This window comes from Ranitomeya imitator, chromosome 5, assembly GCF_032444005.1.
Source record: "Ranitomeya imitator isolate aRanImi1 chromosome 5, aRanImi1.pri, whole genome shotgun sequence".
In the NCBI taxonomy this organism is placed as follows: domain Eukaryota; kingdom Metazoa; phylum Chordata; class Amphibia; order Anura; family Dendrobatidae; genus Ranitomeya; species Ranitomeya imitator.
Genome location: NC_091286.1, coordinates 695,695,150 through 695,710,489, shown reverse-complemented (window position 1 = coordinate 695,710,489; position 15,340 = coordinate 695,695,150). Strand labels below are relative to the sequence as shown.

General features: G+C 46.9%; 1 protein-coding gene across 2 annotated transcripts in view; it reads left to right on the top strand.

Moving 5' to 3' along the window:
• ASXL2 (ASXL transcriptional regulator 2) overlaps positions 1-15,340 on the top strand; it is an 82,388-nt gene that overhangs the window by 50,562 nt on the left and 16,486 nt on the right. The window contains exons 2-6 of one of the 2 annotated variants that reach the window (XM_069728490.1): positions 2,391-2,473; positions 2,567-2,675; positions 4,427-4,580; positions 12,382-12,497; positions 14,070-14,205. In XM_069728490.1, the coding sequence (XP_069584591.1) occupies positions 2,391-2,473; positions 2,567-2,675; positions 4,427-4,580; positions 12,382-12,497; positions 14,070-14,205 (598 nt within the window). The remainder of the gene's footprint in view (positions 1-2,390; positions 2,474-2,566; positions 2,676-4,426; positions 4,581-12,381; positions 12,498-14,069; positions 14,206-15,340) is intronic. The other variant, XM_069728491.1, reaches the window with a different exon arrangement.

The window sequence follows — 15,340 nt, the reverse complement described above, 5'->3', positions numbered from 1 at the left end:
TTCCTGTCAATTTTGCATTGAAAAGTCAAACGGCGCTCCTTCCCTTCCGAGCTCTCCCATCCGCCCAAACAGTGGTTTACCCCCACATATGGGCTATCAGCGTACTCAGGACAAATTGTACAACAACTTTTGGGGTCCAATTTCTTCTCTTACCCTTGGGAAAATAAAACAAATTGGAGCTGAATTAAATTTTTTGTGAAAAAAAGTTAAATGTTCATTTTTATTTAAACATTCAAAAAATTCCTGTGAAGCACCAGAAGGGTTAATAAACTTCTTGAATATGGTTTTGAGCACCTTGAGGGGTGTAGTTTTTAGAATGGTGTCACACTTGGGTATTTTCTATCATATAGACCCCTCAAAATGACTTCAAATGAGATGTGGTCCCTAAAATAAAATGGTGTTGTAGAAATGAGAAATTGCTGGTCAACTTTTAACCCTTATAAATCCCTAACAAAAAAAAATTTTGGTTCCAAAATTGTGCTGATGTAAAGTAGACATGTGGAAAATGTTACTTATTAAGTATTTTGTGTGACATATCTCTGTGATTTAATTGCATAAAAATTCAAAGTTGGAAAATTGCGAAATTTTCATAATTTTCGCCAAATTTCCGTTTTTTTCACAAATAAACGCAGGTACTATCAAATAATTTTTACCATTGTCATGAAGTACAATATGTCACGAGAAAACAATGTCAGAATCACCAGGATCCATTGAAGCGTTCCAGAGTTATAACCTCATAAAGGGACAGTGGTCAGAATTGTAAAAATTGGCCCGGTCATTAACGTGCAAACCACCCTTGGGGGTAAAGGGGTTAAGGAGGGTTTTATGTGAAATTTTGTCCAATTTGCCATGTTTTACTGTTGTTCCAATACACAATAAGGAAATAAACCTGTATAACAACATATGAGGATAATTCTCTGGGGAGAAATACTTCATTTTCTGGAACAATATGAAAGGTGCCAACACTTTTTGCCCTGACTGTAGCACAATATTTAATTTACATTTAGTAGAAGATTCGTATTTTTCTCCAATGCACGGACATACAGAGCCTTGAAAAAGTCTTAATACCCCGTGAACTTTCCTACATTTTTTCACGTTACAGCCACAAACCGAATATTATTTTTTGGGAGGCTTTGCACATCTAGAGGTGACATTTTGCCTCTTCTTCTTTCCCGCTGACTCTCGCTCAGTGATATTGGATGGAGACGTCTGTGATGAGTAATTTTCCCGTCTTCTCACAGATTCTCTGGGATTTGGGTCTGGACGGTGACTGGACCGGTCACACACCGGAATATGCTCTGATCTAACCCTCTATTGTAGCTCTGGCAGGATGTTGAGGTTTGTTGTCCTGCTGGAAGGTGAACCTACGCTGCCCCAGTCAAGTCTCTTGCAACCTCTAACGGGTTTTCCTCCAAGATTGTCCTGTATTTACCTCCATCCATCTTCTCATCATCTCTGACCAGCTTCCCAGCCCCTGCTGAAGAAAAGCCTCCCCACAGCAGGATGCTGCCACCACCATGTGTGACGGTGGGTATGGTGTTTTCAGGATGATGTGCAGTGTTAGTTTTCCACCACACATAGTGTTTTCGATTTAGCCAAAAAAGTTCTCATTTGGTCTCTTCTGACCAGGGCTTTCAAAAAATGTCTTCTTGCCTCTCTTCCATAAAGGCCAGATATGTGGTTAATACGATTAATAGTTATCCTGTGGACAGATTCTCCCTCCTGAGCCGTGGAGCTCTGCAGCTCCTCCTCAGTGACCATGGGGCAGTGCTCTCCTTGCTTGGGAGGTCCGGTTAGGTGGACATCCATGTCTCGGTAGGTTTGCAGTTTTGCCATACTCCTTCCATTCTTGGATGATGGATTGGACAGTGCTTTGTGAGATGTTCAGATCTTGGGGTATTATTTATAACCTAACCCTGCTTTACTCTTCTCCACAACTTTATCCCTGACCTGTCTGGTGAGCTCCTTGGTTTCCATGATGCTGTTGGATCCCTAATGTCCTCACACAAACCTCTGAGGCCTTCACAGAACAGCTCTAGTTATACTGAGGATAAATCACACCCAGGGGGACACAATGTACTAATTTTGTGACTTCTGGAGGCGACTAGTCACTCCGGATTTTATTTAGGGGTATCAGATATAGCAGGGGGCTGAATACTAATGCTCCTGACACTGTTCATATATATATATTTTTAGACTAATTAGAAAACCCTGTATCATTTCCTTTACAGGTTACAAATACTTGTTGCTTTGTGTTTGTACCACAGAAATCACAATAAAATACATTCCGTTTGTGGTGTGATGAGAGAAGCCGTAGCGGAGTATTATCAGTGGGGCGCGGGTGCGGCACTCTTCTGTGCTGACTGTTTCGTCCTTCTTTCCATCTTCAGGTGTTAGAGAAGTACCACAACACACCTATGAGCCACAAAGAGATCCTGCAGGTGATCCAGCGAGAAGGACTGAAGGAGATCAGGTCAGTGTGGAGGATCCTGCCGTGCTCCCAATCCACTCCCGGTAAGTGCCGCTCTCCGGGTTCTACATCTTCATGTTTGTGACTGTCTTACAGCGGCACGTCTCCCCTGGCCTGTCTGAACGCCATGCTACACACTAACTCCCGTGGTGAGGAGGGCATGTTCTACAAGGTGCCGGGCAGGATGGGGGTCTACACACTGAAGGTAAGATCTGCAAAAGACCACCTGTGCTGTGGTCACACACGTAACATTGGGACCAATATTATATCCTGAATTATACTCCAGAGCTGCACTCACTATTCTGCTGGTGCAGTCACTGTGTACACATACATTACATTACTGATCCTGAGTTACCTCCTGTATTATACTCCAGAGCTGCCCTCACTATTCTGCTGGTGCAGTCACTGTGTACATACATGACATTACTGATCCTGAGTTACATCCTGTATTATCCCCAGAGCTGCACTCACTATTCTGCTGGTGCAGTCACTGTGTACATACATTACATTACTGATCCTGAGTTACCTCCTGTATTATACCCCAGAGCTGCACTCACTATTCTGCTGGTGCAGTCACTGTGTACATACATTGCATTACTGATCCTGAGTTACATCCTGTATTATACTCCAGAGCTGCACTCACTATTCTGCTGGTGCAGTCACTGTGTACATACATTACATTACTGATCCTGAGTTACCTCCTGTATTATACTCCAGAACTGCACTCACTATTCTGCTGGTGCAGTCACTGTGTACATACATTACATTACTGATCCTGAGTTACATCCTGTATTATACCCCAGAGCTGCACTCACTATTCTGCTGGTGCAGTCACTGTGTACATACATTACATTACTGATCCTGAGTTACATCCTGTATTATACTCCAGAGCTGCCCTCACTATTCTGCTGGTGCAGTCACTGTGTACATACATGACATTACTGATCCTGAGTTACATCCTGTATTATACTCCAGAGCTGCACTCACTATTCTGCTGGTGCAGTCACTGTGTACATACATGACATTACTGATCCTGAGTTACATCCTGTATTATCCCCAGAGCTGCACTCACTATTCTGCTGGTGCAGTCACTGTGTACATACATTACATTACTGATCCTGAGTTACCTCCTGTATTATACTCCAGAGCTGCACTCGCTATTCTGCTGGTGCAGTCACTGTGTACATACATTACATTACTGATCCTGAGTTACATCCTGTATTATCCCCAGAGCTGCACTCACTATTCTGCTGGTGCAGTCACTGTGTACATACATTACATTACTGATCCTGAGTTACATCCTGTATTATACCCCAGAGCTGCACTCCCTATTCTACTGGTGCAGTCACTGTGTACATACATTACATTACTGATCCTGAGTTACATCCTGTATCATACCCCAGAGCTGCACTCACTATTCTGCTGGTGCAGTCACTGTGTACATACATTACATTACTGATCCTGAATTACATCCTGTATTATACCCCAGAGCTGCACTCACTATTCTGCTGGTGCAGTCACTGTGTACATACATTACATTACTGATCCTGAGTTACATCCTGTATTATACTCCAGAGCTGCACTCACTATTCTGCTGGTGCAGTCACTGTGTACATACATTACATTACTGATCCTGAGTTACATCCTGTATTATACCCCAGAGCTGCACTCACTATTCTGCTGGTGCAGTCACTGTGTACATACATTACATTACTGATCCTGAGTTACGTCCTGTATTATACTCCAGAGCTGCACTCACTATTCTGCTGGTGCAGTCACTGTGTACATACATTACATTACTGATCCTGAGTTACATCCTGTATTATACCCCAGAGCTGCACTCACTGTTCAGCTGGTGCAGTCATACATTACTGATCCTGTATTATACTCCAGAGCTGCGCTCGCTGTTCTCCAGGCGGTGCAGTGAGTGTCCTCTCGTCGTCTCTGCTCTTACAGAGGGATGTCTCGGATGCGGTGCCGGACCTCTCGGACTGCTCAGGTGACAGCAGTGACGCTCCGTCGGATTCTCAGAGCTCGGAGAGCAGCGGCTCCAGTAGCAGCACCAGTGCGACCAGTAAGGAGCGGCGGAGGAGCTGCTGGAAGAGCAAAGGTAAGGAGGAGGTGACTCTCCGGCCTGCAGATGTGAGAGCTGCGGGGCTCGTTACAATGTGTCGGTGCAGACATGAACTGTCATTCTGCATGCAGTGCTGGAGAAATCTGCCTGCACTGACACATTGTAACAGACCTGCTGTGATGGTTGTGAGAGACGCGTGGTCTCCAGTGGGGGTGTAACCGGGTCGCCGCCCCCCGCGTCCCCTCACCTCTGCGCAGGCGGCGGCCTCTGTGCACATGACATCACCGTGCGATGCACAGACGTGTGTGAAACAGGAAGCCGAGCAGTGAAACCACCACTTCCTTATAAGAGCAGAACCAGGCGACGTATCATAAGGGCCCCGAGAGCGGCCTGCCGGGCCCCCTATACTGTGTGCCCCCCACAGAGGATGGACCGAGGTCAGCAGCCCCCAGGTGAGAGGCACAGAGCGCCACACTGCTGCCATCACTCGGCTCTGCTACACACCCTGCATAGGGTGTGATACGCTGCAACTCATCCGATCTGCCCTGCTGGGGTGCGAGAAAGCTGGACTCACTCCTATCATCCACCATGTGTGATAGTACATGTGCTACACCGTATACGTGTCATAATATGTAAGACACTTCTGTGTGTATGTATGATGGCAGTATGCATGTGTGTATGGATTCTGTGTACATAGGAGCAGTATTATAGTAGTTATATTCTTGTACATAGGGGCAGTATTATAGTAGTTATATTCTTGTATATAGGGAGCAGTATTATAGTAGTTATATTCTTGTATATAGGGAGCAGTATTATAGTAGTTATATTCTTGTACATAGGGGCAGTATTATAGTAGCTATATTCTTGTACATAGGAGCAGTATTATAGTAGTTATATTCTTGTACATAGGAGCAGTATTATAGTAGTTATATTCTTGTACATAGGGGGCAGTATTATAGTAGTTATATTCTTGTACATAGGAGCAGTATTATAGTAGTTATATTCTTGTACATAGGGGCAGTATTATAGTAGTTATATTCTTGTACATAGAGGGCAGTATTATAGTAGCTATATTCTTGTACATAGGAGCAGTATTATAGTAGTTATATTCTTGTACATAGGAGCAGTATTATAGTAGTTATATTCTTGTACATATGGGCAGTATTATAGTAGCTATATTCTTGTACATAGAGGCAGTATTATAGTAGCTATATTCTTGTACATAGGGGCAGTATTATAGTAGTTATATTCTTGTACATAGGGGCAGTATTATAGTAGTTATATTCTTGTACATAGGGGCAGTATTATAGTAGCTATATTCTTGTACATAGGGGGCAGTATTATAGTAGCTATATTCTTGTACATAGGGGCAGTATTATAGTAGTTATATTCTTGTACATAGGGGCAGTATAATAGTAGTTATATTCTTGTACATAGGGGCAGTATTATAGTAGCTATATTCTTGTACATAGGGGCAGTATTATAGTAGTTATATTCTTGTACATAGGGGCAGTATTATAGTAGTTATATTCTTGTACATAGGGGCAGTATTATAGTAGCTATATTCTTGTACATAGGGGCAGTATTATAGTAGCTATATTCTTGTACATAGGGGGCAGTATTATATGTTGTGAATTCTGCTTTTGGGCTCCCTCCGGTGATTGTAGGTGGTAATGCAGTTGTCCCTGAGTTGCAGTCCTGGCCAGGTGTATCTGCTGATTGCAGTTCTGACTGGGGTATTTAGGTGTGCAGGATTCATTAGTCCTTGCCAGTTGTCCATGGTTGTTGGGAGGTGTTGGACATCTGTCTGGTTCCTCCTGCCTTGCTGCCAAATCAGCAAAGATAAGTGTCTGGTTTTTGGTTCTTGGGCACACATGCTGTGTGCTTGATAATTCAGTGCTATTCATTTGTTTTTTCTTGTCCAGCTTAGTTTGTGTCAGTATTTTCTCAGTCTTGTTGGATTCTCTGGAGTTGCAGATATACGTTCCACGTCTTTAGTTAGATGTGGAATTTTTTGTATTATCTGCTGTGGATATTTTTGGAAGGGTTTTAATACTGACCGCTTAGTATTCTGTCCTATCCTTTCCTATTTAGCTAGAGTGGCCTCTTTTGCTAAATCCTGTTTTCTGCCTGCGTGTGTCTTTCCTCTCCTACTCACAGTCAATATTCATGGGGGGCTGCCTATGCTTTGGGGTTCTGCTCTGAGGCAAGGTAGAATTCCTATTTCCATCTATAGGGGTATTTAGTCCTCCGGCTGTGTCGAGGTGTCTAGGGTTTGTTAGGCACACCCCACGGCTACTTCTAGTTGCGGTGTTAGTTTAGGATTTGCGGTCAGTACAGTTTCCACCTACTCCAGAGAAAGTTTCATGCGGCTCCAAGGTCACCGGATCATAACAGTACAACTGGCCAATAATGAGTTAAATGCATCTCAGAAGAAGGGAAGAAAGGTGTTGAGCCATTTTTTTTTCTGCAGTCTGCTTTGTCTTCTCCTCCCTCTTTTTCTCTGGGTGGCTGAGGAGTCTTGTGCTAGCATGGATGTTCAGGAATTAGCTTCTCGTGTAGACCAGCTTGCTGCTAGGGTACAGGGTATTTCTGATTATATTGTTCAGACTCCTGTTTTAGAGCCGAAGATTCCTACTCCTGATTTGTTTTTTGGTGACAGGTCCAAATTTTTGCGTTTTAAAAACAACTGTAAACTGTTTTTTGCTCTGAGACCTCGATCCTCCGGTGATTCCATTCAGCAGGTTAAAATCGTCATCTCCCTGCTGCGTGGCGATCCACAGGATTGGGCATTTTCCCTGGAATCTGGGAATCCGGCTTTGCTTAATGTAGACTCCTTTTTTCAGGCTTTAAGTTTATTATATGATGAACCGAATTCTATGGATCAAGCGGAGAAGACCTTGTTGGCCCTGTCTCAGGGTCAAGAGGCGGCAGAATTGTATTGTCAGAAATTCAGAAAATGGTCTGTGTTGACTAAATGGAATGACGATGCTTTGGCGGCATTTTTCAGAAAGGGTCTTTCTGAATCCGTTAAAGATGTTATGGTGGGGTTTCCCACGCCTTTCGGTGTGAGTGATTCTATGTCTCTGGTCATTCAGATTGACCGACGCTTGCGGGAGCGCAGAACTGTGCGCGCTCTGGCGTTGTCCTCAGAGCAGATTCCTGAGCCAATGCAGTGTGATAGGATTCTGTCTAGAACGGAACGACAAGGTTTCAGACGTCAGAATGAGTTGTGTTATTATTGTGGCGACGCTTCTCATGTCATTTCTGTCTGCCCTAAGCGGACAAAGAGGATTGCTAGTTCATTTACCATCAGTACTGTACAACCTAAATTTCTGTTCCTGTTCTGTCCTTGGTCTGCTCATTGTCATCATTTTCTGTCATGGCGTTTGTGGATTCAGGCGCCGCCTTGGACTTAATGGACTTTGAGTTTGCCAGGCGTTTTGGTTTTCCCTTGCAGCCTTTGCAGAACCCTATTCCTTTAAGGGGCATCGATGCTACACCCTTGGCTATAAATAAGCCCCAGTTTTGGACACAGGTGACGATGCGCATGGCGCCAGCCCATCAGGAAGATTGTCGATTTCTGGTGTTGCATAATTTGCATGATGCTATCGTGCTGGGTTTTCCGTGGTTGCAGGTTCATAATCCTGTGTTGGACTGGAAGTCCATGTCTGTGACTAGTTGGGGTTGTCAGGGGGTTCATAATGATGTTCCTTTGATGTCTATCGCCCCTTCTCCCTCTTCTGAAATTCCAGAGTTTTTGTCTGATTTTCAGGATGTATTCGATGAGCCCAAGTCCAGTTCCCTTCCACCGCACAGGGACTGCGATTGTCCTATTGGCTTGATTCCAGGCTGTAAGTTTCCTAAGGGCCGACTTTTCAACCTGTCTGTGCCTGAACATACCGCCATGCGGAGCTATATTAAGGAATCTTTTGGAGAAAGGGCATATTCGGCCATCTTCTTCACCGTTGGGAGCGGGGTTCTTTTTTGTTGCTAAGAAGGATGGCTCCTTGAGACCCTGTATTGATTATCGCCTCTTGAATAAGATCACGGTCAAGTTTCAATACCCTTTACCTTTGCTTTCCGATTTGTTTGCTAGGATTAAGGGGGCTAGTTGGTTTACGAAGATTGACCTTCGGGGGGCATATAATCTTGTTCGTATTAAGCAGGGTGATGAATGGAAAGCTGCGTTTAATACGCCCGAAGGCCATTTTGAATACCTTGTGATGCCATTCGGGCTCACTAATGCTCCATCTGTTTTTCAGTCCTTCATGCATGATATCTCCCGGACTTATATTGATAAATTCTTGATTGTATATTTGGACGATATTTTGATTTTTTCCGATGATTGGGAGTCTCATGTGGAACAGGTCAGGATGGTATTTCAGATCTTTCGTGACAATGCTTTATTTGTGAAGGGGTCTAAGTGTCTCTTTGGGGTGCAGAAGATTTCTTTATTGGGCTTCATTTTTTCTCCCTCGTCTATAGAGATGGATCCGGTTAAGGTTCAGTCCATTCATGATTGGATTCAACCCAAATCCGTGAAGAGCCTTCAGAAATTTTTGGGTTTTGCAAATTTTTATCGCCGTTTCATTGCTAACTTCTCCAGCGTGGTTAAACCCTTGACCGATTTGACGAAGAAAGACGCTGATGTGGCGAATTGGTCCTCTGCGGCTGTCTCTGCCTTTCAGGAGCTTAAACGCCGATTTACTTCTGCTCCGGTGTTGCGCCAACCGGATGTTTCTCTTCCGTTTCAGGTTGAGATTGACGCTTCTGAGATTGGGGCAGGGGCCGTTTTGTCTCAGAGGGATCCTGTTGGTTCCTTGATGAAACTGTGTGCCTTCTTTTCCCGTAAGTTTTCGCCTGCGGAACGCAATTATGATGTCGGCAATCGGGAGTTGTTGGCTATGAAGTGGGCGTTTGAGGAGTGGCGACATTGGCTTGAGGGAGCTAAGCACCGTATTGTGGTCTTGACCGATCATAAGAATCTGATTTACCTCGAGTCTGCCAAACGGCTGAATCCTAGTCAGGCTCGATGGTCCTTGTTTTTTTCCCGTTTTGATTTCGTGGTCTCGTACCTTCCGGGTTCTAAGAATATTAAGGCTGATGCCCTCTCTAGGAGTTTTTTGCCTGATTCTCCTGAGGTCCTTGAACCGGTCGGTATTCTGATAGAAGGGGTGGTCCTTTCTGCCATTTCCCCTGATTTGCGAAGGTTCTTCAGGAATTTCAGGCTGACAGACCTGATCGCTGTCCAGTGGGAAAACTGTTTGTTCCTGACAGATGGACTAGTAGAGTGATTTCTGAGGTTCACTGTTCTGTGTTGGCTGGTCATCCTGGTATTTTTGGTACCAGAGACTTGGTTGGTAGGTCCTTTTGGTGGCCTTCTTTGTCACGTGATGTGCGTTCTTTTGTGCAGTCCTGTGGGACTTGTGCGCGGGCCAAGCCTTGTTGTTCCCGTGCTAGTGGGTTGCTTTTGCCATTGCCGGTCCCTGAGAGGCCCTGGACGCATATTTCTATGGATTTTATTTCTGATCTTCCGGTTTCCCAGAGGATGTCGGTTATCTGGGTTGTTTGTGACCGGTTCTCTAAGATGGTTCATTTGGTGCCTTTGCCTAAATTGCCTTCCTCTTCAGATTTGGTTTTGTTGTTTTTTTCAGCATGTGGATCGTTTGCATGGTATTCCGGAGAATATTGTGTCCGACAGAGGTTCCAAGTTTGTTTCTAGGTTTTGGCGGGCCTTTTGTGCTAGGCTGGGCATTGATTTGTCTTTTACTTCTGCATTTCATCCTCAGACAAATGGCCAGACCGAGCGAACTAATCAGACTTTGGAGACTTATTTAATAATAATTTTTTTTATTTATATAGCGCCAACATATTCCGCAGATGCTTTGTGTCTGCTGATCAGGATGATTGGGTGGCCTTCTTGCCATTGGCCGAGTTTGCCCTTAATAATCGGGCTAGTTCGGCTACTTTGGTTTCGCCTTTCTTTTGTAATTTTGGTTTTCATCCTCGTTTTTCTTCTGGGCAGGTTGAGCCTTCTGACTGTCCTGGTGTGGATTCTGTGGTTGACAGGTTGCAGCAGATTTGGGCTCATGTGGTGGACAATTTGGTGTTGTCTCAGGAGGAGGCTCAACGTTTTGCTAACCGTCGTCGGTGTGTTGGTTCCCGGCTTCGGGTTGGGGATCTGGTCTGGTTGTCTTCCCGTCATGTTCCTATGAAGGTTTCTTCCCTTAAGTTTAAGCCTCGGTTTATTGGTCCTTATAGGATTTCTGGGATTATTAATCCGGTGTCTTTTCGATTGGCGCTTCCGGCCTCTTTTGCTATCCGTAATGTATTCCATAGATCTTTAATGCGGAAATATGTGGAGCCTGTTGTTCCCTCTGTTGATCCTCCGGCCCCTTTGTTGGTTGATGGGGAGTTGGAGTATGTGGTTGAGAAGATTTTGGATTCTCGTTTTTCGAGGCGGAGGCTTCAGTACCTTGTCAAATGGAAGGGTTATGGCCAGGAGGATAATTCTTGGGTTTTTGCCTCTGATGTCCATGCTGCTGATTTGGTCCGTGCCTTTCATCTGGCTCATCCTGATCGGCCTGGGGGCTCTGGTGAAGGTTCGGTGACCCCTCCTCAAGGGGGGGGGTACTGTTGTGAATTCTGTTTTTGGGCTCCCTCCGGTGGTTGTAGGTGGTAATGCAGTTGTCCCTGGGTTGCAGTCCTGGTCAGGTGTATCTGCTGATTGCAGTTCTGACTGGGGTATTTAGGTGTGCAGGATTCATTAGTCCTTGCCAGTTGTCCATGGTTGTTGGGAGGTGTTGGACCTCTGTCTGGTTCCTCCTGCCTTGCTGCCAAATCAGCAAAGATGAGTGTCTGGTTTTTGTTTCTTGGGCACACATGCTGTGTGCTTGATAATTCAGTGCTATTCATTTGTTTTTTCTTGTCCAGCTTAGATTGTGTCAGTATTTTCTCAGTCTTGTTGGATTCTCAGGAGTTGCAGATATACGTTCCACGTCTTTAGTTAGATGGTGGAATTTTTTGTATTTTCTGCTGTGGATATTTTTGGAAGGGTTTTAATACTGACCGCTTAGTATTCTGTCCTATCCTTTCCTATTTAGCTAGAGTGGCCTCTTTTGCTAAATCCTGTTTTCTGCCTGCGTGTGTCTTTCCTCTCTTACTCACAGTCAATATTTGTGGGGGGCTGCCTATCCTTTGGGGTTCTGCTCTGAGGCAAGGTAGAATTCCTATTTCCATCTATAGGGGTATTTAGTCCTCCGGCTGTGTCGAGGTGTCTAGGGTTTGTTAGGCACACCCCACGGCTACTTCTAGTTGCGGTGTTAGTTTAGGATTTGCGGTCAGTACAGTTTCCACCTACTCCAGAGAAAGTTTCATGCGGCTCCAAGGTCACCGGATCATAACAATTAAAGTAGTTATGTTCTTATACATAGGGGCAGTATTATAGTAGTTATATTCTTGTACATAGGGGCAGTATTATAGTAGTTATATTCTTGTACATAGGGAGCAGTATTATAGTAGTTATATTCTTGTACATAGGAGCAGTATTATAGTAGTTATATTCTTGTACATAGGAGCAGTATTATAGTAGTTATATTCTTGTACATAGGGGGCAATATTATAGTAGTTATATTCTTGTAGATAGGGGCAGTATTATAGTAGTTATATTCTTGTACATGGGGGAAGTATTATAGTGTTTTTATTTACCTCCTATTGTGCTGGGAATTGTAGTTCTCCACCCTCTTCCTTAGCTCATTGCTCCGCCATACACTTGCTTTTTCTTGTGCCTCGCTGGCGACATAACACATTGTTCTGTTCTCATTTGTTTTTGTAGTTACATCTCGCTTTTCCCAGCCATCATCCCCCCAGTCGAGCTGTCCATCTCCCCCCATCACTGCGGGTAAAGTCATCTCTCCATCTCAGAAGCTCAGCAAGAAGGCCCTGAAGCAGGTAACGGGGGTGGGCATTTATCTGTTCACATTTGGGGGGGTTTCCACATGTATCACTCTCATCGTCCATATTCGGGGTAAGAACAATATTGGTGCTAGTGGAGTAGTCGCTCACCGTTCACCCCGGGGCCGGAGCCTGCGGTATATTCACTGCTCAACGCTGGAGTCTGAGCCACGTGCAGAAATCCCGGCACCTCCGGCCTCGGATGCTATCACTGAGGTCATTAGTTGTCGTCTGAGGAAGGTTTGGCCGCTGCTTGCACATGGTCAAATCATCAAGATCCGCTGCTGGCAGCTCCTGTGCGATCACCGAGCAATGACGTCCCTGATGCAGTCAATGGAGACAAGAGATGCTGCAGCCACGGGAGCATAAAGGCCGCTCCTAGGACAATGGAGAAAAGGCTGAAGCTCTGGCTCCACCACTAAGTCACTGTAACGCTGAGGTGCTAGAGTCCAGAAGAGACTAGGGGGGCCGGTGTGACGCTCCGTCATGAAGACCTCCTCATGGCGCTGTGGTTTCCAGACCAATCTCTGGTGATGAAAGTGATACTCAACACTGAAGAGGACAGACCTGCATCCCAGCTGCCATCGCTGTCTTGTGTTGCACCATGATGGTCTGTAATTGTGGCGGAGCGAGGTCCATGGACTCCTGTAGGCAAATGTGCAGATGTCTTCTGGGGGTTTGTGCTTTCACTGCGGCCTCTGGCCTGTGCTATGTCTGTCCTCCCCTGCTGCACAGCATGTATTGCCATGCTCCATTCTTCATATCTGATGGTTTCCCCTCTGTGCTCATTTTACCTCTGTGCACGTTTCCCCTCTGCGCACATTTCGCCTCTGTCCACGCTTCCCCTCTGTACTCGTTTCCACTATATGCACGTTTCCACTCTGCGCACATTTCGCCTCTGTCCACGCTTCCCCTCTGTACTCGTTTCCACTATATGCACGTTTCCCCTCTGCGCTCGTTTCGCCTCTGTCCACGCTTCCCCTCTGCACTCGTTTCCTCTATATGCACTTTTCCCATATATGCACATTTCGCCTCTGTGCACACTTCACCCCCCCTGTCCGTATTTCGCCTCTATGAACCTCCTGCTCTCAGTTCAGTTCATCGTTTTTTCCATGCTGCTGGGACACAGACCCTTGATCGGCGCTGACCTCTCGGCCTGCGAGCGTCGCCATCTGCCGGAGTGATAAACTCTAAGAACAACGTTCCCGTGCCTCTGAAGTTGTGATAAGTGATGATAACTGATGCGTTTATGAACAGGAGGTTTCGCACCGTCCTCCCACAAGACCGGATCCGATTGTTGATATTCCATGTGGCTAAAACCCATTTAGTTTTAACCCGGCCCTTGTTCTTCGATTGGAGCGAGGGTCTTGAAGATGTGATCATGAGCAGGTGTGAGCTCCTCCCGGGACCTCCTCAATGTGCCGACGCCTCGTCCTAGATCACCGCGTGTGCGAGGAGACGCGGCCGGGCCACACCGACAAAATGTTACCTGTTTTCAGGGTTTAGTGCGATAGTGAAGATGTCCCCTACGTGTTGTATATAATACAGTACACCCCTTCTTTCCCGCAGGCGCTTATGCAGCAGCAGCAGAAGAAGCGGCAGCAGCGGAGACCTGGGATCGCAGTTCCGTCCACTCCACACCTCATGCTGAAAAGTGTGAAAACTGTCAGCAGCATCGCCCCAGCGAAACCAGCAGCGGCTCACAGTGCGTACTCATCGCCGTGCTACATCTGTGCTTTTGATGGCCGTCAAGCGAGGTGCAAGGCTCTGTAGGGCCATTGGGTTTGGTGATAGGCTGTGTAGGGCCGTCAAGGAAAGCAAGGGTTTCGATAGGGCCTTCTAGCGAGGCGTAAGCCTCTATTGGGCTAGGCTCTGAAGGGCCGTCGAGCAAGGCGTGTGGGCTCTGTAGGGCTGTCATGCATGGTGAGGTGACTTAGTAGGGCCATTGTGCGTGGCGAGGGGGCTCTGTAAGGCCGTCGTTCGAGGCAAGGGGCTCTATAGGGCCGTCGTGCGATGGGGCTCTGTAGGGCCATCGTGCGAGGCGAGGGGCTCTGTAGGGCCGCCGGGGGTGAGTCGGCTCTGTACGGCCGCCGTGCGAGGGGGCTCTGTAGGGTGGTCGGTCGAGGGAGGCTCTGTAGGGCTTTCATGCGAGGCGAGGGAGCTCTGTAGGGCCGTTGTGTGAGGCGAGGAGGCAGTGTAGGGCCATTGTATGAAGCGAGTTGGCTCTGTAGGGCCGTTGTGTGAGGCGAAGGGGCTGTCTAGGGTTGTCATGCGAGGGGCTCTGTGGGGCCATCGGGTGAGGCGAGGGGGCTGTGTATGGCAGTCTGGCGAGGTGATGGGGCTGCGTAGGTCATTCGGGCGAGGGGGCTCTGTAGGACAGTCGTGCGAGGCGAAGGGGGCCCAGTAGGGCCATCGTGTAAGGCGAGGGTTCTCTGTAGGGCCGCCGTGCGAGGTGACTCTTATGCGAGGCGAGTTGGTTTGTAGGGCCGTTGTGCGAGGCGAAGGGGCTCTGTATGGCAGTCATGCGAGGGGGCTGTGTGTAGGGCCTTTGTGCGAGGCGAGGAGGCTGTGTAGGGCCATTGTGTGAGGCGAGTTGGCTCTGTAGGGCCGTTGTGCGAGGCGAAGGGGCTTTCTAGGGTTGTCGTGAGAGGGGCTCAGGGGCCATCGGGTGAGGCGAGGGGGCTGCGTAGGGCCGTCGGGCGAGGTGAGGGGGCTGTGTAGGTCAGTCGGGCGAGGGGGCTCTGTAGGGCCGTTGTGTGATGGGGCTCTGTAGGGCCATCATACAATGCGATTGGGCTCTGTAGGGCCGTCGTGCAACGCGAGGGGACTCTGTAGGGTGG